This window comes from Chenopodium quinoa, unplaced genomic scaffold, assembly GCF_001683475.1.
Source record: "Chenopodium quinoa cultivar QQ74 unplaced genomic scaffold, ASM168347v1, whole genome shotgun sequence".
Taxonomy (NCBI): Eukaryota; Viridiplantae; Streptophyta; class Magnoliopsida; order Caryophyllales; family Amaranthaceae; genus Chenopodium; species Chenopodium quinoa.
In genome coordinates, this window is record NW_018743792.1 from 39,373 (window position 1) to 61,382 (window position 22,010).

The 22,010-nt window shown below is 35.4% G+C and overlaps 2 protein-coding genes across 4 annotated transcripts; one reads left to right on the forward strand and one right to left on the reverse strand.

Moving 5' to 3' along the window:
* Positions 1 to 2,533: 2,533 nt before the first annotated feature.
* On the forward strand, positions 2,534 to 2,926 carry LOC110685248. The gene has a single exon (XM_021861746.1). The coding sequence runs from the start codon at positions 2,534 to 2,536 to the stop codon at positions 2,924 to 2,926; it is 393 nt and encodes a 130-aa protein (XP_021717438.1).
* A 6,175-nt stretch (positions 2,927 to 9,101) lies between these two features.
* Positions 9,102 to 21,712, reverse strand: LOC110685161 (pentatricopeptide repeat-containing protein At3g46870-like). 3 transcript variants are annotated; one of them, XM_021861617.1, is made up of 3 exons: positions 21,206 to 21,712; positions 16,585 to 16,975; positions 9,102 to 9,519 (listed from the first exon to the last, which is right to left on the reverse strand). In XM_021861617.1, the coding sequence occupies exons 1-2, from the start codon at positions 21,605 to 21,607 to the stop codon at positions 16,586 to 16,588; spliced, it is 792 nt and encodes a 263-aa protein (XP_021717309.1). In that variant the 5' UTR covers positions 21,608 to 21,712; the 3' UTR covers positions 9,102 to 9,519; position 16,585. The 3 variants fall into 3 exon arrangements, with proteins under 3 accessions (XP_021717309.1, XP_021717308.1, XP_021717310.1); XM_021861616.1 differs by having other exon boundaries at positions 9,102 to 9,463; positions 21,206 to 21,711; XM_021861618.1 differs by lacking the exon at positions 9,102 to 9,519 and adding an exon at positions 9,526 to 9,661.
* Positions 21,713 to 22,010: the final 298 nt, after the last annotated feature.

The following is a 22,010-nucleotide window of genomic DNA, read 5'->3' on the forward strand; positions in this document are numbered from 1 at the left end:
AATACCTCAGGGAGGTATTATGTAGGCTGTCTTGAAAATCAGACGTAGAGGCCGACTCTGACAGTCGGTCATTCTTCTTCTGCTCAAGCAACATTCGAGCATCAGAGTATGTTCTCTTTGACCCGTCCGGCTGAACATGACAGATGGGCTTTCTCTTCCCTGGTGAGGGAAAGTGGTACTTAGTTAGGGCGATCACTGGTTTCCTCCCTCGCCCTAAGCTTAGGGTAAGGAGTCGCCTCCCGATCCGTTACAAGCTTCTTCCTCCCAGATTGGGAGGGTCTTCTCCCCCTTCATGAAGGTCATGAGTTCGTTTCTAGTGATGGGGGCAGATCCCCCAGCCACCTGTTGATGATCAAGCGGCTGGCCGGCTGGTTTACTAGATCCAACCAGACAGTCCTCCCGTTCCCTCCTTTCAGTGGGACGGGTGCGTCAAGCTCTTAAGGTCCCGTCAGAGGCCGTATGAGTCTCGACTTCAATTTCATTGTCAGTATCTTGGTCCGTCTAAACCAGGGGGTCGTCCAGGGGCCGCTTCTCACGTAGAATCGGTACAGACTGTGATTCCATCTCGAAAGTACTCTCCCCACAGACGACGCCAAAATGTTTCAAGGTTTTCTGGTGTCCTGCGGGAGAGTTACAATTACGGGACTGGATCTGTGTGCCTGTACCTGCAAAACAACGGAGACTCCGGGTGGTGGGAGCTCCGCCTCCGAAGATCAAGTTAGTACTTGTAGGTGGAGTAAAAAGGTGCGAAAAGTAAAAGGGTGATCTGGTTCCTCTAGGACAGGAAGTGCAAATAATGCTAAGTTTAGTCTAGCGTTTAGTATGCACATGTGTTTAGGCTTCTCTTGGTGAGAGTAATTAATTCTGAATGTTCCTTTATTGAAGGCTAATTGATGTATTTATAGCCTTGGGATCTGTGCCCAATCCTAGGTTAATTGGTAAACCTAGGTCTGATTGGGCTTACCTCGGGAATCGGGCCTGTGATGACCGTTTTCCAGGTTGGCAGATTATGGGCCACATGGCGTGGCCTAATTAGTCCATGTTGGACCTCTCAGGGTGACAAGTGGCGAACGCTGATTGGCCCACGTGGTGGACACGTGGCAGGTCCGGATTGGTCCATTTGTCATGGGTAATTTTACCCTAATCAGCAATCATTTTTGCACTAAAGATTTGGAGGCACTACTTGTATGGAGTGAAATGTAGGATTTACACAAACCATAAGAGCTTAAAATACATTTTAACTCAAAGAGATTTAAACTCACGCCAAAGGAGATGGTTAGAATATACGACGGGTTATGACTTAGACATACAATATCATGAAGGGAAAGCAAATGTAGTTGCAGACGCTCTAAGTCGTAAAACCAGTCATGGACTAAACACTTTGATAGTGGCTGATGAGTTATAGAGAAATGAGGAAAATGAATCTAGAAGTGGTAGAATGGGGAGTGCGAGCAGGCATACTTGCGAACATAAGCATTCAACCAACAATATTTGATGAGATAAGGGAAAACCAAGTTGAAGATGTCAAGTTGGATATGATTCGCGAGAAAATAAAACAAGGAAAGGCTATAGATTTCAAAATTCATGAAGATGGAAGCTTAAGATACAAAGGTTGTTGGTGTGTACCACAAAAATGTGAGGAGGTAAAGAGAAAGTTGATGGAAGAGGGTCACAATACACCATACTCAGTACACCCAGGAGGGGACAAGCTATACAAGGACTTGAAAAAGATGTATTGGTGGCCGAGAATGAAGAATGAAGTTGTGAAATTTGTTGCAAAATGTATAACTTGTCAAAAGGTTAAAATAGAGCACAAGAGACCGCAAGGGAATTGTGCAATCATTAAAAGTTCCTGGATGGAAGTGGGATTGTATTTCAATGGAATTTGTGACTTGCCTCCCAAAGTCAAAGAGTGGAAATGACACCATTTGGGTAGTGGTGGATAGACTTGCAAAATCTGCAGTGTTCATACCAATGAAGGAGACTTGGAAGATGGAGCAACTTGCAAAAGCTTACACCAAAAATGTTGTGAGGTTACATGGAGTTCCAAAAGATATTGTGTCTAATAGAGATTCTAGGTATCTTTCAAAGTTCTGGAAGAGTGTGCAGGAAAACTTTGGTACAACACTAAAGATGAGTACAACATTTCACCTTGCCACAAATGGGCAAACTGAGAGAACTATTCAGACCTTGGAAGACATGTTGAGAGCTTGTGTCATAGACTTCCAAGGAGGATGGGAAGATAGCTAGGACTTAATTGAATTTTCCTATAATAATAGCTACCACGCAAGCATTGGCATGGCTCCATTTGAGGCATTATATGGAAGGAAATATCGCAACCCAATTTGTTGGAATGACATAAGTGAAACAATGATATTAGGGCCTCAAATGATTGAAGACACAGTTAAACAAGTAAAGGAGATTCAAGCTAAGATTCAAGCGGCATAAGATCGCCAAAAGAGTTACGCGGATTTGAAGCATAGAGAGGAAGAGTTTGAAGTTGGTGACAAGGTATTGTTGAAAGGTGTCACCAATGAAAGGTGTAATGAGATTTGGGAAGAAAATAAAGCTTAGCCCAAAGTATATTGGTCTATATGAAATTTTGCAAAGGATAGGCAAAGTAGCTTATAGGTTGGCCTTACATATGGAGCTAAGTAAAGTACATGATGTATTTCATGTATCTCAGTTAAGGAGGTATATCCCTGATAAGTCACATGCGCTACAACCTGAAACCATTGAAATAGATCAAAGCTTAACTTATGAGGAAAGACCTGTCAAGATCCTTGACAGTAAAGTGTGTAGTACACGCAATAAGGAAGTTAAGATTATTAAAGTGCTATGGTCTAACCAAGAGTATGAGGAAGCAACTTGGGAAGCTGAGGATGAGATGAAAAAGAAATATCCCGAGTTATTTAAGGTATGTTGAGTTACGGGGACGTAACTCGTTTTCTTTAAGAAAAAGAAAGATCATTGACAGTAAAGTGCGTAGTACACGCAATAAGGAAGTTAAGATTATTAAAGTGCTATGGTCTAACCAAGCGTATGAGGAAGCAACTTGGGAAGCTAAGGATGAGATGAAAAAGAAATATCCCGAGTTGTTTAAGGTATGTTGAGTTACAGGGACGTAACTTGTTTTCTTTAAGGGGGGTAGAATGCGGTAGAATTTCGCGCTTTTTCCCTATATTTTCAATATTTTTGTTCTTTTTGCACATTTTTAACGGTTATTTCGAGTAATTTTGATTTCAATGAGACATTAAAGGTAAAAGTATGACAAAAGAGTACAACAATATTATACAGGTGAGGAAAAAGTTTGAATTTTGTCCCGAAACTTCTTTTAAGGGGGTTAGATTGTAATACCCCGTATTTTTATACGTATTTTAATTTAAATACGTATTCCATAAAGTATTTAAATAATTCAAAATGAATTATTTATGGTATTTTATTTAGTTAAAAAGTTTATTTTAATTAAAAGGTTTACTTTTATTTAATTGGTAGTTTTAAAATATTTTATTTCATGATTTGGAAACTTTGGGGCATATATTTTATAAAACGAAATTTTAAAGTCGATGGGGTTTTTTTTAAAGAAAGTCAAAATACTAGTTTGAATAGGAGAAGGGATCATTAAGGGTATGAAGGGAATTTAAACTTAGGAGGGGTTTTAGAGAGAGGGTATAAATATCCATCACATGGGCAAATTGAACTTTGCCCAAGGTGGAGAATACCCAAAGGTAACTCTCTCTCTCTCTCCCTCCTCTTATTTTTCTCTCATTTAATTTCCCCCCACATCACATCACACGACACACACACACCTCATAAGGGTGGCCGGCTGCCACCACCATCACCGGCTGGCCACCGCCAGCACTCGCTGGTAACAGCCATCGGAGGGAGGCGGCGGCGGCCGTCCTCTCCTCTCCCTTGCCGTGCGTATATTCGAACCAAAAAAAAATAAAAAAAAATCTTTTGTTTTAATCCTAATCTAGCCTTGTTTTAATTATTGTTTTTGGGTTGTGTGATGATTTTTATGATGTTTGATTATAAGTATTATGTATATAATTTTCAAATTAAGTTTTTGAATTAAAAAATCCTAAATTGAAAACCCTAGGTTTCTAAATTTATTATTATTGATGGAAATTGATTGTAGGTGATTGAAACTATTAAATTTGATGTTTTAAAACATAATTATAGCAATTGTACATGTTTTAATAAAACTGGAATTTTTATATAAAGTTATAATTATGTTTCTTGAAAGGATTTTTAATTACCCATTAATTGGGAATAAAAGTAAGGGTTTTAAATTAATTTTCAGCTTGTTTTAGAGGGTTTATATGTGATTTAAATAGTGTATATATTGCTGGAAATTTATATTGGATAGGTATTAATGTCTCTTTGTAATTTTGGGTTGTAGGAGAATTCCAAGTGAGTGATTTCGTGTAGTTGTGGCGATTTTGAGATCATATTCAAGGTATGTTCGCGTACTTGGTAATTATTTGAGTATATAGAAGCATGCTAGGCTTGATTTATTTAATTCCAAGGTAGTATCATGATAGGTATTGATTGGATTGATTTTGATGATTGATTTGTGAAGTATGGATTGTTTGTGGTGAATTGATGATTGGAATTAATTATATTGGCATGTTGGATATGAACCACACTTTTATTATTAGCATGATTGAAGGCATGTTTAATTAAACTAAATGTTTAATGGAGTTTGGAATATCAAACGGGAATTTTATTATGGTTCATATAATTTTTATTGATGTTATAAGTATGAGGAATGAGCTATTAAAGTGTCTATGTACACGAGGGTTAAATTATATTTTTGGTGCCTTAGTGCACTTAAGGTGTTTCCAACACCGAGGGATAGGATTTATGGCGCGTTATGTGTTTAAGGTGTCTTTGACACCGAGGTAGATTAAAAAGGGTTCAACATTAAAGATTATGTGGTCAATAATTATTCAAGAATTAAATTGGTATGTCTGATTGCTTGAATGATTATAATGATTGATTGTGCTATGGTTTGAGAGTTATCACCAAGTCTAAAATTATGTAAACAACGTAAAGTGAAAGAGATTGCGCACCAAAACTCTTGGAACGTATATACCTTGAGTGTGAACATATGGGGGGAGTTATGGGGTTTTATTTTTAACCATAACTTCTACTGGAGTACAGGACGCTGTACATTCCTTTTTATTATGCACAGGAATTCCGCCACTTACGAGTGGTTCTTTATACTGGCATGGTTAGCTCCTGTGTTAGTAACTCTTTATTGGGGCAGGTTAGGGGGGAAACCTGTTCGATGCGTAATCAGGTTAAATAAATATTCTAGTGGTATAATAGTTGGTCATTGTGTATGTTGTATGCTTGTAAACAGGTGCAACAAAGTAAGTTGTGTGATGATAGGATGAAAGCATGTTAGTGTGTTTTGTTTACGCTTATGTACTCAGCTTTGCTGATTGTATGTTCGTATGACCTTGTCTTTATCTTGGCCCTACAACGACCCATTTCTAATGGTGAGTAGTGGAGACAAGTAAAGAGGAGCTTTTCAGGTGATGAAGCATATTCATGATGGGCATGAGTGAAGAGCGAATCATACTTAGTTTCCATGATGTGGTTTATTGCTTTGATTATTATATTATATTATGCTTGTGAGACTAATGCAAAACTTTTTTTAGTATTGTTTTAGTTTTTAATAGGGCCTATAACGGTTCCAAGTTGCAGTTTGACTTTGTTTGACTTTGGTTTGACTTTACTTTCTTTTGGTTTGACTTTTAAGTTTACTTGTTTTGAATTGTTTTAAATATAGTCTTCCGCTGTGTGTCTTTCATAATTGCCTTAGCCGTTTTGATGGTGGCGGTAATGTCTTAGATTTTCCTATTTCGTATTTTAAAAAAGGCAAAACAGGTATTTTAAAGGAAATAAATTTCTAGGGTGTTACAGCAACACTACATATTTGAAAAGGACCCACCATTATTTTATAATTTCTCTCTCCCACTAACCCCGCTTTTACAAATATTTTATTATTTCACTTTCCTACCAACCCCACCCACACAACTTTTTTTTTTATTATTTCTATATCTTACTAACAATACTTTATATTATAAGCCTATAAGCCTAGTCTACAATTTTCTTAAATTATGAGTCAAGCCTACTGTTGCAACTAATGCGAAACGGAGGGAGTAATGGTCAAAGTATAATGCATTTTTTAAGAAACAAAAGTAGTTGTTAATTTGGGTTCACTCGAGTTACGCCAAATTATAAAATGGACATAACAAAATATGTTACTTCCTTCGGTTTCTAAATAAAGTGTACTGTATGTCTCAATTAGACTAGCATGTTTACCAATTCGAAACTTTGATCAATAATATTTTTAATTATCAATAAGTGTAAATGATAAAAATTTAAAATTTATAAACTATACATTATTGATGTGAATCTAACAATGCAAATTGCCACATGATTACGTTTAATCTTTATATGAAGCACTAAATAGATTGCTCAAAGTTGTGTATTTGAATATAAGTGTAAAGGTACATCAAAATGAGACATGTATTTCGAAAGGTAGTAAAAATAAATGAAACAAAGATAGTATTAAAGTAAATTCTCGGAGCGAGAATGTTGTTAAATATGACTTGAAATCCAATACAATGACAAAGGGTCAATTTCAAACGCACATATCTCTCAATTCAGAAGTGATATTGAGGTGATTCAAGTTGTAGGTTATAGCTTGTTTCAACAGCTTTCCAACGATAGGTCATATGCCCAATTCCAATGAGAATCGGGAAAGTTAGGGTCGTTTTACTAAAGACTGTCGAAACTGGAATTGAACCGCGCCCAGCAGCACGTCTGTGCCTATAACCAGCACGCCCATGCTTCATCGAGATCAGCCGAGCGTGTTTTATTTCCTAATTTCAAGTTTGCTTATGACGGCTACTAATGATATTTCTTGGGGAATAATTTAGGATTTCTTTAGGGTTTCCTTATGTTATATAAGGAGTTGTTGGGTGGATAATTAGAAGTGTTAAATATTGATTAATTAGCCTATCCAATTCAAGCCGTTATGTTACTTCACTTTTGAGAGATTTTGTGAGATGGAGAGTGTTGTATCTCCTTTTGTTATCTCTCTTGTTTATCCTCCACGAAAGCTAATAAGAATATACTATCCCTTATCCCATGGACGTAGGTTTTGTTGACCAAACCACGTATATATGTGTGTTCATCTCATCCATTTTCTACTTTATTTCTCAAATTTATGTTTTATATGTTGTTGTCTATGTTCCACACATATCAAACATAAGCTAAATCAATCATTCCTCATCTATTTCCTAACAAATGTGAAAAATGAAAAACCAAGTATCATTGATAAGTGAAGAAGGAAAGAAAAAGTTGGTGTCAAAATAATGGAATAGCCAAATTTCCCCAAGAAAAACACAACAACACGAGATCCAAACAAAAATATGAAAAACTACCCCTTTTTATCACAATTTAAAATTTTCCAAAAATAAATAAAGCCTTGAAGGAAAAAATATTCGCTATTATAGCAAATTCTTATACATTCTTTAGATTGAATTATAGAAAATTTAGATATTTCTTTTTTTATATTTACAATTGTTTACAATAACAATAACAATAAAAGGAAAAGCATATCATATTAATATACTATCATACATTACATGCTTAGCATAAAAACAGAATACGACACCTACAAAAAAATATTCCACAAGAGAAAACATGATTAGAGCGGCGACTCAAGGACCACCTTTTGAGAGGGGCACCTATAAAAAGTATTCACAACGACACGGTTTTATCATTTTTCTAAATTATATCCACAACCATACCAATAATTTTTTTTCTTCTCAAGTCATAATTCTTTTGGCGGACGGAAAATTTTAATATAGTGGTCGTGAAAATGAAAAATCGAATTATCAAATAAATCGAATTAATAATTCAATAAGGGGCAAAATATTTTGTTGGTGAATTATACATGAAATATGTTAAGTTGTTCATGGAACTTTTCTTAGTTTGTGTGCATATAGGGCTAGCTAGTATAACAAAACTAAAATCTGAACCAGATAAAGTTTCAAGCTGTGCACATTATGTACATAAATGTTGACTAGTTCTCCACCACACCGGGATATACCAAAGTAATCACGTAATTTTATTAAATTAATTGCCAAAACTGTTTTAGGCCTGTTCTTTTGAGTTGTTCTGCTCTGCTTTGTTTGTGTTCCATTCGTAAAATTATGCCTAAGCACTACATGTAGAGGTGTCAATTCGAGTGTCCGGATCAGGTTTGGTGAGTTCGAGTCGGATTGGGTCTAATTTAAAACATGAGTCATGCTAAATTATTGTATCCATATGATTGAAATATAAATCAGATATCTTTCCAAGTCAATTTCGGACCGGGCCGGTCGAGCCAGTTTTTAACACCTCTAACTACATGTATACAATTTAACAATACAAGTTACCAATGCGGTATTGGGTCGGACTAGCAGCGAAGAGTGATTATTTTAAAAATTAATCTACAGGCAAAAAATATAAATATTGGATATTAATATTGTACTAACTATGACAAATCAAATTAGACCCAAAAACTTTTTTCATATATATAGAGATAAATTTACAAAATGTCCCTCTCATTTTTATTAATCAAAAGACTTCAAATGGAAAGATTATTGTAAATGCAGGGAGTTATGTTTATATTTCCTTTTTTTTTTTTCAAAACAGTGTGAAGCCATATAATCTTACAATTTTTTTTTTTTTTAGGAGAACTTACAAATTTATTTATTTTGCTCTAGTTTCACATCCCTGTTTACATTTTTTTTTTATCTGTATGATATTAATCCATTTGTATTCTTCAATTCCTTGATCATTACAATGTTCAATTTTTTATTTTATTTTATTTTTATATTAGGAAAATCATTACAATGTTCAATTTAATATGAAAAAGATCAAGAAATTGATAGTTAAAAATAATCATCATTAAAAAATTTAACAAATTTTGCAATTAATAATTTACGCTTTCATATTTACATAAAAATAATTATTTATTTATGTAAAAGTCGCAAAGTTTGACCTTGTAAAAATGAATAACTCTAAAGATAGGAGTAAAATTTTGTCATATATCCTTCATTGAATTTTAAAAAACATATTCTTGTACCTTCTAATAACTTTCTACTTCTATGGTTTTGTTAATACAAAGACTAAAATATTTTCAGCTCCATAAGAAATTTTCTCAAGATCCCCACCACTGAGAGATATGCAGATCACCTATAGGGCAAAAACAGGAGCAGCTAACAGGATGTTCATACAGAAAAACAACAAATGCAGACCCTTGTCAGGCAATCATGCTCCTCCCAGAGCCAAAATTATAATCCTCTCATGAAGACCCGACGCTTGCTTTCACTGTACCTCCGAAGCCAATTTTGTTCATGGCTTTTTTAGCCTTCTTCACTTCAGTCAAAATCTGATCCAACCCAAAATAGATTCAGGATCATTGAAAAATAGGAAAATAGATATGCCCTGCATATGCCCGATAATTAATCGAATTGTGTCAACCAACGACAATTGAATAGATCAAAAGGCAAGGTTACAGGTGAAGAAGAACATGACTTAGGGTGTAATAAGTACTGACAATTAGAATAACAATATACGTAGTAGCATTCTGCAGCAAAGAGAGTACGAGAATTAGATAAGGGGCAAGCATTGAGACAAACCAGAAAATCAACAAATATGAACCCAAACAAGGAAATTGATTTATATTAATTATAAAAAAAAAAAAAAAAAAAAAAAAAAGTTAACTCAAGTAACAGCCCATAAAACTTGTTTGGGAATGCAGATCCTGCCCGAATCCTTATTCAAGTTCTTTCATGAGTTCAAGTCCCTAACCTTACTAGTGTTACACCAAGATATTGTGGAATAAAATACCAATCTCTTCGACAGATAATTAACTAAAAACTGCAAGTACACGACTTTTAACAGGCTCCCCATATGCATTCATTGGAAGATTGTGCCTTGTATAAGAAAGTTGATCACCTAGTGGCTTTAAAAGGCCACTGTATAATTTTTCATCTTGGAACATAACTATACATATAACCAACACAAGCTTTTTATTTTGACATCATAGCATACAAATAGGGTAATCAGACTTTGAGATGATGCAAAGCTGAACAAATTCTCTTATTTAATTCAAGTAAACTTTAGCCTTCAGGGGTAAAAAAAGGGAAAGAAACAAAAGAGTAAACCTAAAGAGAATCTAAGACACAAAAATAAATCAAGAAATCCAATACCCCAACATAATTAAGAGAAACAGCTAACAAGTTATTAACCAATGTAGCGCATATCAGAAAGAACTTAACCAAAAGAGCAGTGCCAATCAGAACGCCTTAACTAAAACCCAATGAGAAGATATTAACCAAAGCCATGCTGATCGACTGATAAAGTTAGGCTCAAATCAAATTTGAGAGTGTTAAGCGCAAAATGTTCAATCAAAAACGTTGGAGACTCTGAAGGTACTTAATAAAACAGAAGTTGTTAGATGTGAAAGATCTAAAGCCAGGTTAGAGTCCATGCAAAAGCAAAATACTGAAACATTCTTTTGGATGCCACCTTACCCACTGCAGCAGATACACAGATATTCATAGTCTTCTGAACATTAATATTTATATACTAATGCATCTGTTACAAGTGATTGTTGAAGATAATGCTGCCAAGTCTAGTTGGTTACCATAAGAGACTGTGTTCTCATTTATCTAGTGGGTACAATACTATACTTTGTTGTGAAGACTAGTATATAATACATAGCCTGCACCTTGTAACATTAAGCTATCATGGGAGCAGCCAAAAGCTACCTTTGTTATTATCTCAGCTGTTTTCTAAGAGAGATTTTGTAGGAGACCTCTTCTCTTATTGAGCTCCGCTGGTATGGTTGTGTCCCTATAATTTTTGGGCCCTGGGTCCATGTTTCATGACCATTGTGTTTTTGTTGTGAGCGTGATCGCTGTTTGTGCTGATTTTTTTTTTTTTTTTTTTTTTTTTTGGCGATGAGACTTTGGGCCCAAGGAATGAGTTTGGCGGTTTCTGTAAATAGGTTAGTCAATGGGAATATGGCGATGGCATTTCTGGGTATTACAACAAAGATTAGGTAATGTTCTTTAAATTAGGCGGAATAATGGTGTTGGGGAAAGTGTTTCTTTTTTGTTATGCCGGGAAGTAAAAGGAAAAGCTTGGAGGATATAGGTCAACAGTTTGAGGATAGGAAAATTAGTGATGAAGGAAGAGAATCAAATTACGAAGAACAAATAATAAGTATCTGACCAATCGAGCTAAACCTGTATCAATTGTAAATCTAATTTGATAAATTCGATCTCATAAATCTTTGATTTTCTACAAAATTCGAGCTAAACCCAAATTATGTAGACCCCTAGTTTGAAAGATCTAGATAATTAATCGGAACTTTCGTCAAAAACCACCTTTTAAAATAGGGTTTTGTCAAAAACCACCTTTTAATATATTTTTTTTTTAATTCCATAAGAAGCCACCTTCAATTTTTTTTTGTGAATTAGCACCTTATGCCGAATTCCGGAATATCTTTTCTGGTGTTGACCACTCACGTGCACGTGACACACTAAAAACACCCTATTCAACTGCACCACCACCCGACCCACATATGTCGCCCCACCAAACATCTCCAAAATCCACCCAAACACCTCTAAAATCAATTACACACCGTAGAAAACCCCCTAACTCCCTTTAAACCACTTAACCACCACCATAACCACCCACCTACCTCCAAAACTCACTCCAATAAAAAACCCTAACCTCCAAAACAACATCAAGAAAACCATGTCATCTACTTCGAAATCAAGTTCACCCACTCCCTAAACAACTTGGAAAACTTGAAAACTAACACTTACCCTAAAAACAACCTCAAACAATAGAAAACCCACCAAACAATTAGAATTAAAAGAGATAGAGATAAAAATAAATAAATAAATAAATAAATAAATGGTAATAAAAATAAAAAAGGAGAAGAGAGAGAAAGGGGTAGTGTGAAGGGCAGTGGCAATGGAAGTGGCAATGGAAGTGGGAGAAAGGGAAATAGTGGTGGTGGAGAGGGAAGAAGAGGTGGTAGTCCAGCCAATGAATGAGAAAAAATAAGAGTTGAGCGAAGTCAATGTCAGAAATAGTGAGTCGAAGGGTGAAATCCGGACCTATATAGGCAAAGGTGGTCTTCTGACTTCATACAGAAATAAATAAATAAGTAAAATTTGAAGGTGGCTTTTGACAAAAACCCAACTTTTAAAAGTGGATTCTGACTGATTTTTCTAATTTATCAAAAAACTGAAATTAAACCTCAAAAACCTAAAAATTTACATGAAAATCACGCACAAATAAAATTATGAAGAACATAAAACAAAGGGGTAACTAACATCAAATGGATTAGCTGCAATTGACAACTATTGAAAGCATAGGGTCAAAGGAGTTACAAGAAAAAATAGGGTTCTGGGTGGAGAGAGAATACGATGTAGGAGAGTGGGTATTTTTTTTTGCTCCAATAATATACAAGTACTTCTCTAATCTGTAGATATTTTTCCTCAATTTCCTTCTCTCAGACAGCAATGGTGTTTGAATTGCATCACCCAAATAAAAATCATGACTTTCTTCTGATCCATCCTTAAGATCCTATGAAAAATCCTATTTGGGATAGCTTCACCAGCATCCCCACATCAACCCCTTAGGCAAAATTTAGCCACGAATTCTCACAAATTCATCTTCCAAATAAACCTAGAGAGAGAATAAATTAAAGAAATAGGAAGGAATAAGAGAAACTAGAAACTTGATTAAAGGTTGTCGACGGTAATAAAAAAAAATTGTTCAAATAATTCTATAAACTCATGGAAAGTAATGGGTGATTCGCTTTTCAGAGTCAAGAATCCTAAAATGTTAAGGCAAAAGTGTAAGTGAAATTTTATATGGAATTTTAGCTCTCAATTACTCAATCTGGTGCTAAGAAGCAAAAAGTAAAACACCCCCCCCCCCTCCCAACCAAAACTAAGTTTGTTTTTAGCTTATCAAAAAACTCAAGTGCAGAGTCGTCACAATATCAGGCCTCATGTATGTGGAAGCCATATACATCCAAGATGTATGTGTATCATCTTCCCTAAAAGGCTATCAACAATTTACTTTTCCTGAAATGAGTCAGTACATGTTTGATAAGTGGATGTTAGAATAATGTTGCAATATCGCATCAACAAAAAACATGTTTGATAAGTGGGCCGAGTGGCTTTTAGTCATGGTCTGTCTCATGCATCATCATAATTTTACTTGGACCAAGTTTCCGATTGGGCCTTTATAAATTCATTTCCTTGTAGGGTGCCAAGGTACACATTTCCTAATGTTATTTTATTCGAGTCACATCATTGGACTATTGGAGCACTCTTTTTAAACTTTAACTAATAAAAAAAATAAAACTTAATAACAAATAGCCAATCATTTTCAAAGCCATTCTAGAGTCGAGCTCTATTTGAACCAAGGAGAGACTTTTGAGACAAGCAAGTTTGATTCACAGCATAAACACCCTTGCCACCACTTTACACAACAAGATACACTTAGGCTCTTTTTGTTTTGGTAGAAATTGTTCGAGTAGAAAATGATTTTTTTTTTTTCATTCATTTCTCCATTTCCTTTTACTTGTCGGAAAAATTGACAGGAATAATCCCAACTTTCGATTATTTTGTAATAATCCGAACTTTAATATGATATTGCTTCTAATAGTCCCAGGTAATCGGTTAAGTAGGTAATTTTTTTTTTTAGGTTTAATTTGCAAGTGTCACCACGTGATTGGTCAAAAATAAGATTTAATTTTAATTTTTTTTTGAAAACATGATTATTTGTTACTAATTAACACTTAATTAACTCTTTTAATCTTTAAAAAAAAAGAGAAAATTAACTCTTTTAAAAAGAAAAAATTAACTCTTTTATAAAAAAATTAACAGTTAATGAACTAGTTTAAAACTAAATAAAAATGCAAAAAAAAAAAAAAAAAAAAAAAAAAAAAAAAAAAAACAGCAATTAATGTTGCAAAGTGCAACCACGCCAGCCACCTAACACCAAGTTAACAACCCAGCCACCTCCACCACCTACCTCCCCTGAGGCCCTGAGCCACCAACACCAACCCATCCACATCCAACACCCTACCTCCGCGGCCGAACACCCATCCCTACCACAACCACCGTAAGCAAAACCGTAACCAAGGCGGCGTCCAAGATCGGTGGCTAAAGCAGAAGAATCAACGGCGCGGTTGGATGAGCCAAGGCAGAGAACAAGAAGCCGACGTTGGGCTGCGCGTGGGAGGAAAGCGAGGGAGAGGCGAAGAACAGTGGAGGCTGACTTTAGCTTGTTGGTGGAATGGTGGGTTGTTGGTTTTAAAGGGTTTCGTGAGGGAGGAGGGTTGGTGGTTCAGAGGGAGGGGCGGCACGACGCCGGCGCGGGGGGAGAGGGCTGGGCATGGCCGGAGTTGGAGGCAGGGGCTCAGCTAGTGAGGTGAGCGGCGGATAGGGTGTTCGAGGCTGCTGGGGTGATTTTTTTAAATCATTTAATTAATAATTTTTTTTATTTTTTCTTTTAAATTTTTTTTTGGGACTAATCAGGTGCCGACGCGTGTAATCTAACTTGTTATAACAAGTTAGGTGACCGGTTGGGACCATTAAAAGAAAAATCATATCAAAGTTCGGATTATTAAAAAATAATCGAAAGTTAGGATTATTTTGGACGAATCGAGCAAAGTTGGGATTATTCCCATCAATTTTTCCTTGCTTGTTTTGTTAATTCACATCATAAACACCCTTGCCACCACAATTTCACTCAACAAGATTTTACACTTAGACTCCATTTGTTTTAATGGAAATTATTAGACTAGAAAATGATTATGTTCATTCATTTCTCCATTTTCATTTGCTTGTTTTGTTGAAGGGTGGAAATCGATCTGTCATAGGTGAAAAGTTACTTTTTGTAGAAGGAAAACTAAAAACCTTATGTAAAGAATGTATGTGGCGCATGCCACATTTTCCACATTACTCCTCACTTCTCTATTTCTCTCCTTTATCCTTCCCCTCCTTTTTTACTTCCATATTTCTTTTTCCCATAAGTTTTCCTATAATCAAACAAACAAAGGAAAACTCTTTTCACAATCACGCTTTCCATCAAAATTGTTTAATGATTTTCCGTGAAAAAAATTTCAATCAAACAATCAAAGCCTTAGTTAGTTTTAAAAACAAGTCGGAGGTCCGGATATTGATGAGAATTTCGAGAGTTTGTTAAATCTTTACAAGGAAAACCTAAACTTGAACATTAACTCATTAGAAGCTACAAATTGGCGGTTCTTGGTGTCTAGTACAAGCTCAAGTTCCGCATCACTCTACTTACTCTACTTAGGGCTATTTAATTAGTTTTTGCTTGCAAGTTTATAACTTTCACTTGAAAGGGTTTTTTCTTGGTTTAAGCACTTCGGATTAATTTTATTTATTTTAGGAATTTTAGACTAAGTAGAATTAGAATTAGTTTCCTAATCTAAGAAGAACTAGTTTTCCTATTCTATTTGGGTTACTTGGGGCTAAAGGCTAGGGGCTTGTCCTAGTCCTATTAGACTTAGAATTAGTTAGTTTTTAGTCTATAAGTAGTTGTAATTTCATGACTTTGGAGATTTAAATTTTTTTCAGATTATAAAATCAAAGTATTTGTTTGTTTTGCAATCAAAACATTCGTTTTTTAAAGCTGGTGATTAAGTTCTTTAAGCTTTGTTTAAGTTGATTAATGAAGGGGTGGCGTGACCTTTAACTTACTTAATCTACTTGTCTTCTTGTTTAATTCTTGGTGGACGAATCCTATAGAGAATTAGGCTTGAATTATCCTTGTGCATGTTTAAATCTCTTAAGCATACGCATCAAGCTTCCTTACACAAACAAAATTAATGCTTTTAACAGCCTACTACGCACAAACAAAAAAAAAAAAAAAAAAAAAAAAACTTCCTTCCCTGTAGCTTATCCCACACATATATTACACCAATTTGAAATCAACTCTCGACTCAAAATTTCCTAAAAGTAGCAAATAAGTTGCCCACGTTACAAGGCAATCCTTATCTAATTTGTTTCACACATCATAAAGTATCTAAATTACTCCGTAGTAGTTATGTTACCTATGCATAGAACTAAAAACTCTCAATATTTATTATTACCTCAGTGCTTTTACAAATTTTATCTATTCCGGATATGAAAATTTATATATACAAGTATTTGGCATACCAGTGTTTCAAGGTCAGTTACCAATTTACCACCAGCATACCACACATATTGTCAAACAGAATCCAACATTTCAACAGTTATATAGCACAAAGAGCTATACCACGCATATTGTCAACACTTCAACAGTTATATAGCACAAAGAGCACACAAGCAAACACAACAGCAACAATATCAAGCTCTCTGCTGCATGACATATACAAAAGACCACAAACCACAATATGACATTTTGTACAAAGGAAAAAGGAGAAATAGATCTGACAGCAAAATAAGTATCCAAGTTACAAACCTCATCGCATTCCGAATATCTCTTGAGGTGGATCATACACAGAATGCTCGGGAAATAGTTCCTCAAAATCCTTCTTAACTTTGTTTCTCAAAAGAGGATGTGGCAAAAGACCTTTCATTAATATCCTAAATGGCAGTTCTGCTGGAAGTTCTGGAGCCTTCAGCATGTCCTCGTAGATGTTCATAGCATCTGCAGGGGAACCATCTCTTAAGAAGCCTCTGATGACTTCAGTGTATGTTTGAGAATCAGGAAACAACTTCTCTTTTTTCATGTCTTCCCAAAGTGTTGTCACGTCATCCATTCTTTTAGATCTCGCCATTGCAATAATCAAGTCCTTATAAAGATAGGTATCAGGATGATACCAGTCCTGTTTTTGAATTACTCTAAACACCTGATTCAAGAAGATAACCGTTAAGATAGCTATTGGGGAGACAAAGTTCTTTTCAAAAGGGTTCCAATGGCCATTTGTATACATGATTGAGTAGGGCACACAGAATGAAATAAACACTGCTAGTTGTATGGAAAGAGCAAACTTCCTAGAAGGAGAGTAGTCATTTCCCTACATAGACGAGGCGTTTGTAGGAATGGGAATTTGGACGATAGAGACTGGGATATGGAATGGGATTTGTTGCTGGGAATTCATTTAAGGAAAAAAAAAAAAAAAAAAGAAGATCAATGCGTTGTGTGGTTGTAAGAGGTAAATGTAACTATTTTTAATAAAGAAGGCATACAGCCGTTTCCAAGCTTTATCCCCAAACCCAAGAAACTAATATGGGAGGGGAGTTTCATCCAATTGAAATCAAGTCCCATTCCTACCCTAAACTCCCACATACCTACCACTACAAGAGGGACACAGATTTGCAGAGCATCTGCAAATTTTGTAACATTTATTTGGACTAAGCTTAAAGCAATAAATTAGCATATAGCTGTCAGCATCTTAAATATTATACTTGCAAAACTCTACTTTTCTAAATATTAGAAATGAAAAAATCACAAAATGGGAAAAAATCAATTCCCTCATAAACCACTAGACTTTAGTGTCTTGTAATAGCACAAAACTACTCACAATTAAAGCATTGAAATTAACAGAAGTTTAAGGCAGCCATAGAGCACTCAAAAAAAGTTTGGCCCGTACAAAATAACTATTAGGTATTTTTTTTTTTTTTTGGAATAATAGTACTTCAAATTTCAAATATATCAATTCAGGATCTCAAAGAAAGTCAATGATTCTTTATTGAGCTTTGATAAAATTGTGCCAAGAAGGAGGAACAACCTGTTTAAAGTCATTTCTTGTTCACTCTTCATAATGTGGTAAAGAGACATTCGAAGAAAAGACTCACACTAAAGTCATCATTATTCATAGCCAAAAGAAAGGTAGGATCAAAAAACTGGGGTCAGGGAAGTCAAGATACTTCTCGAAGTTGCAACAAGAATTTGACAGACAAAGAACGGCAGACTTTATCAGAATGATCATCCGTGCTTCTCAGAGTTGAATAAATTACCAAAGCTAGAAACAGACCCTAGCAAATAGTAATTCTACCAACCAGTTTTCTAACTCAAGTCACCACTTTTGACTTTCAGCTAAACCCACCTGAAATGCTCCACAGGTTCCTTGTATAAAAGTCACCATATACTTGCTTCGATTCTTAATACAAACAGCAAGTTGACTCTATTATTAACTCGTTACAAGTCAACTTGTTGCAATTATTGATAAATGGAAGAAGTATCAAAAAATGGAGGGAATATAAGATTGCACAATCCAGAAGATTCTAGTCACTAATACTCATTCCATTAATAATTACAATAACTTTTCTCTCATCCCCCAACTACCCCAAACCAATAAAATCCATCTGCTTCAGGCAATGGCAGCTTGCCTGCAGCCACCCCAGCCCCTAGGGTTGCTGCCCTTGCCGGCAATCCAGCTGTTTCAACGCCTAGAAGACGATTATACCCCGCTCAAGAGCCTGTTTGCAGAGGCTTACTCTCCAATTTAGCTCCGATGGGATTGTCTTCTCTGTAAAAGTTAAGTGGTGTTCTTTGTTCTGCCTCTTAATGGGTCTTCTTTAAGTAGTATGCGCTAGCTTATCTATATTGATGTTGGGGTGATTTCATTCTCATTTTCTTGTGTTTCGCTAGTATTTTAGTGTATTGTTCAGTATGGTTCAACTGGAGCAGTGTGAGGAGGAATTAAGTTTGGCTTCCATTGTGTGTTATCATCTAGAAATTTGGAAGATGATTACAATGTTGAAGATTATTTGAAAAAACTTCTAGCCTGGATGAAGCTATCCCTTATGCGACTTTCCTCCAAGAAGAGGAGAATTCTCCCTTCAAGAGGAATGTAATTGGTACTGTGTTTGTGAAGTATAACAAAGCAATCAAGTGCTTGTGTATTAGTAACTACAATTTGTGATGATTTTCAGTGCTTGTGAAAATAATCCATTGTTTATGGATTTAGCCATAATATTACATTTTAATTTGGCAGCTTGTGCTATTAAACTAAATGAACTGGGCAAAGCCATTGCCTATTGCCCTATGGTGTTGGGGATTGACAAGAGAAATGTGAAGGCCCTATAAAGAAGAGGAATAGTCTTATTGAAGTCTAGGATGTTTGATAGGGCTTACGAAGACATGGATAAGGCAAGGCTATTGGAACCAAATAACAAAGTTATAGCCAGGGAGTTGTCCTCAGTGAAAAGAGCCCTATTAGATGAGCCAAAAGTTGGTTTCAGTGATCAAAGTATAAGAAGGAACCCCATACCTTCAGAAGTTCAGGATTGTGAACCATCAGAGGGGAAGGAATTAAGCTCTAAGACCCAAGACTAGGACTTTGCAGACAAAATCAAGGAAGGGAGCGAAACCTCGTCTAGAAGTGGTAATGAAGGGGATCTTCCCATAGAGGAGAGCATAGACATTGATAATGTGAAGGAGCCAATATCACGTGCCTTGTCTCACAAAGGCAAACAAATTGGGAAGACTACCTTTGTCAACACAAGAAAACCTTCCATGCGTATGAAAATCTTTATCATCCTCATACAAACTCTTTTATGAAGGTTCGTACCTTCCCCAATAAATTGGAAATCTTGATGGAGGCCCCCCGCAATCATGAATTAAGCGGTCTCAAGTTCATCAATCGTCACATCAAGCGAAAGCTCATGTGAGATTGCTCCGATGGAAGCATTCAATGAGAAAAATATCTAATAAGACAGAGGCCATCCTCAAGAAAAAAGCGAAGCAGAGGGAGATCGAAGAGTCCCAGGATGATACGCCACAGGACGCAGCTAGCAAACCTAGTAATGGACGAGACAATATGTTTATTATTGGACAACAAAGAAGAAGGAAATCTGATTGAAATTAAAGAACTCCGCCAACCTTTCATCTGATAAACTATGCCAAGATCATCTTCCAAATATAAGAGTAAGTTTAAAGATAGGTTAGTTGGTGCAGGTTTGTATTGTGCAGGTATGAAGCGAAAGAATATCCCCCCCCCCCACCACCACCACCACTATCGGTCCTCTCCTACCATCCTCGCAAAAAGTTTGTTAGTAATATGTATATTTGTTTAAGTACTTATGTCTAACAATATTATGTTCCTAGAGTAGTGGTCTTTAGAGTCAGAATCTAGCTATGTAAGCTAGAAAAAGGGCCTAAATATTATTCTGGTTTTGTTTAGTGGCTGCAAAAAAAAAAAAAAAAAAAAAAAAAAAAAAAAAAAAAAAAAAACTCATTCTATTTATATAGGATTTGTTTCCCAAACAATGAACAAACGCCAAAAGCCATACAACTTATAACCGAACGAAACAAAGTGACAAATGAATAATTTGGATAGAACTTTTTAGCACTAGATGTTTTTATATGATTAAATTGTAGCACAAAACATATTTACAAATATAAATCTAAACAAACCTTCAATAGGTCGCATCTCAATTAAAGGATGTCCCAAACTATACAGGCCACTGTACAACTACACTAAGGCCCCGTTTGGTTTAATGTAAAATGTTTCAATGGAAAACAATTTTCCCATTTGTTTCCATTTTTCTTTATTTGGTTTGTGAAGAGGTTGGAAAACAATTTTCCCAATGGTGGAAAATTGCATCCTTAATGATGGAAAACACATTTCTTTACAAAACAAGAGAAACCATATTTACCACTCCTATTTTTTATTTTTCTTGAACTTTTCTAGTAAGCAACCAAACAAAAGAAAATTAATTTGCAACTGTACATTTCCTTAAAAATATGTTTTCATGAAAACTAATTCTCATTGAAAATGTTTTACATCAAACCAAAGGGGGCCTAAGTTAAAATAGGAAATACAAAATTTCCCACCTCTAGCCATTATTAGAATTTGAAGCAATAATATCATCCTAAGATGCTTGTAAGCAAATTGTATCACGAGTAATTACGATTTTGCAACCCAACTACTTAATAATGACCCACAACTAAATGATAATTTTTTAAATAATTGCATATAAAAGAATAAATGATTCAAGAATCATGCAAAAATAAAAACACAAACATCAGAATCAAGCGCAAATAACCAGACAAAATTCACCATCATGCGCAAACAAACAATAAAGATCAAGAATTTACACATAAAAATAGAATTCGAAATCGAAAGACAAACCTTGAGGGCCAAAGAAACCTCATCTTGTCGCTGAAGTTCAGAAAGAACAGCAATCATATCCATCTTCAGAAGCCTCAACACATGATTTTTGACAAATTTATCAAGCTTCTCTTCATCATCTTTAAACCTCTTCAAACCCAGAATTACAAAAAGAGCCTCTTTGCCAATTAACTTCTTACCCCTCCAAAGAGGACCTCTTGGTCTACCATCGTGGTATTCTCTCTCCAAAATTAAGGAAAACCCATTTGTTGGTTTTGCTATATCATTCGAACCCAAGCTCGATAAATTAGGGTTTAACAATGAGGTTAAAGGCTGATTAATGGGAAATGTTTTGTTCAATTGATGAAGAATTAGAGGGGATAAAAATGGAATTTTTGCTCTAGCAAGGATTCGTATCAACATTAGTCGGAAATGAAGGAAGACAGAGTTGATAGTGAAGGTGAAGAGGTGGTGGTGGTTAGTGAGACTGAGAAAAACACTAATCAAACTTATCAAAGTACTTTGGATTTGTTTTAAAAAGAGAAAACCCATGTTTGACGGGTGAAACCGTGAAAGTACTAAACCACGGTTCAGAAAGTGGTATGGGTTTGAAATCAGGCATGGTGTTATGGTGGTACAAGATTATAAGTTGGAACTTGATACTTAATACCATGTGTTTGGTTCAATTCTAGAATGAAATCTAATCGTCTCACATGTTTGGTTTGAAAATTATTGGAATGAAGAATCAACTCCATTTTTTTAATTAATCTCTATTTTAATCAATTTTAATTAATAATAGATTTAATTATTTTAGGGGAAATACCAT

Bases quoted from the DNA above. Each gene is read 5' to 3' on its own strand.
- LOC110685248 (XM_021861746.1), top strand. From the start codon at position 2,534: ATGAAAGGTGTAATGAGATTTGGGAAGAAAATAAAGCTTAGCCCAAAG.
- LOC110685161 (XM_021861617.1), bottom strand. From the start codon at position 21,607: ATGTTGATACGAATCCTTGCTAGAGCAAAAATTCCATTTTTATCCCCT. The intron at 16,976-21,205 runs GTTTGTCTTTCG...TTCTTGAATCAG, and splicing joins AGGTTTCTTTGGCCCTCAAG to GTGTTTAGAGTAATTCAAAA.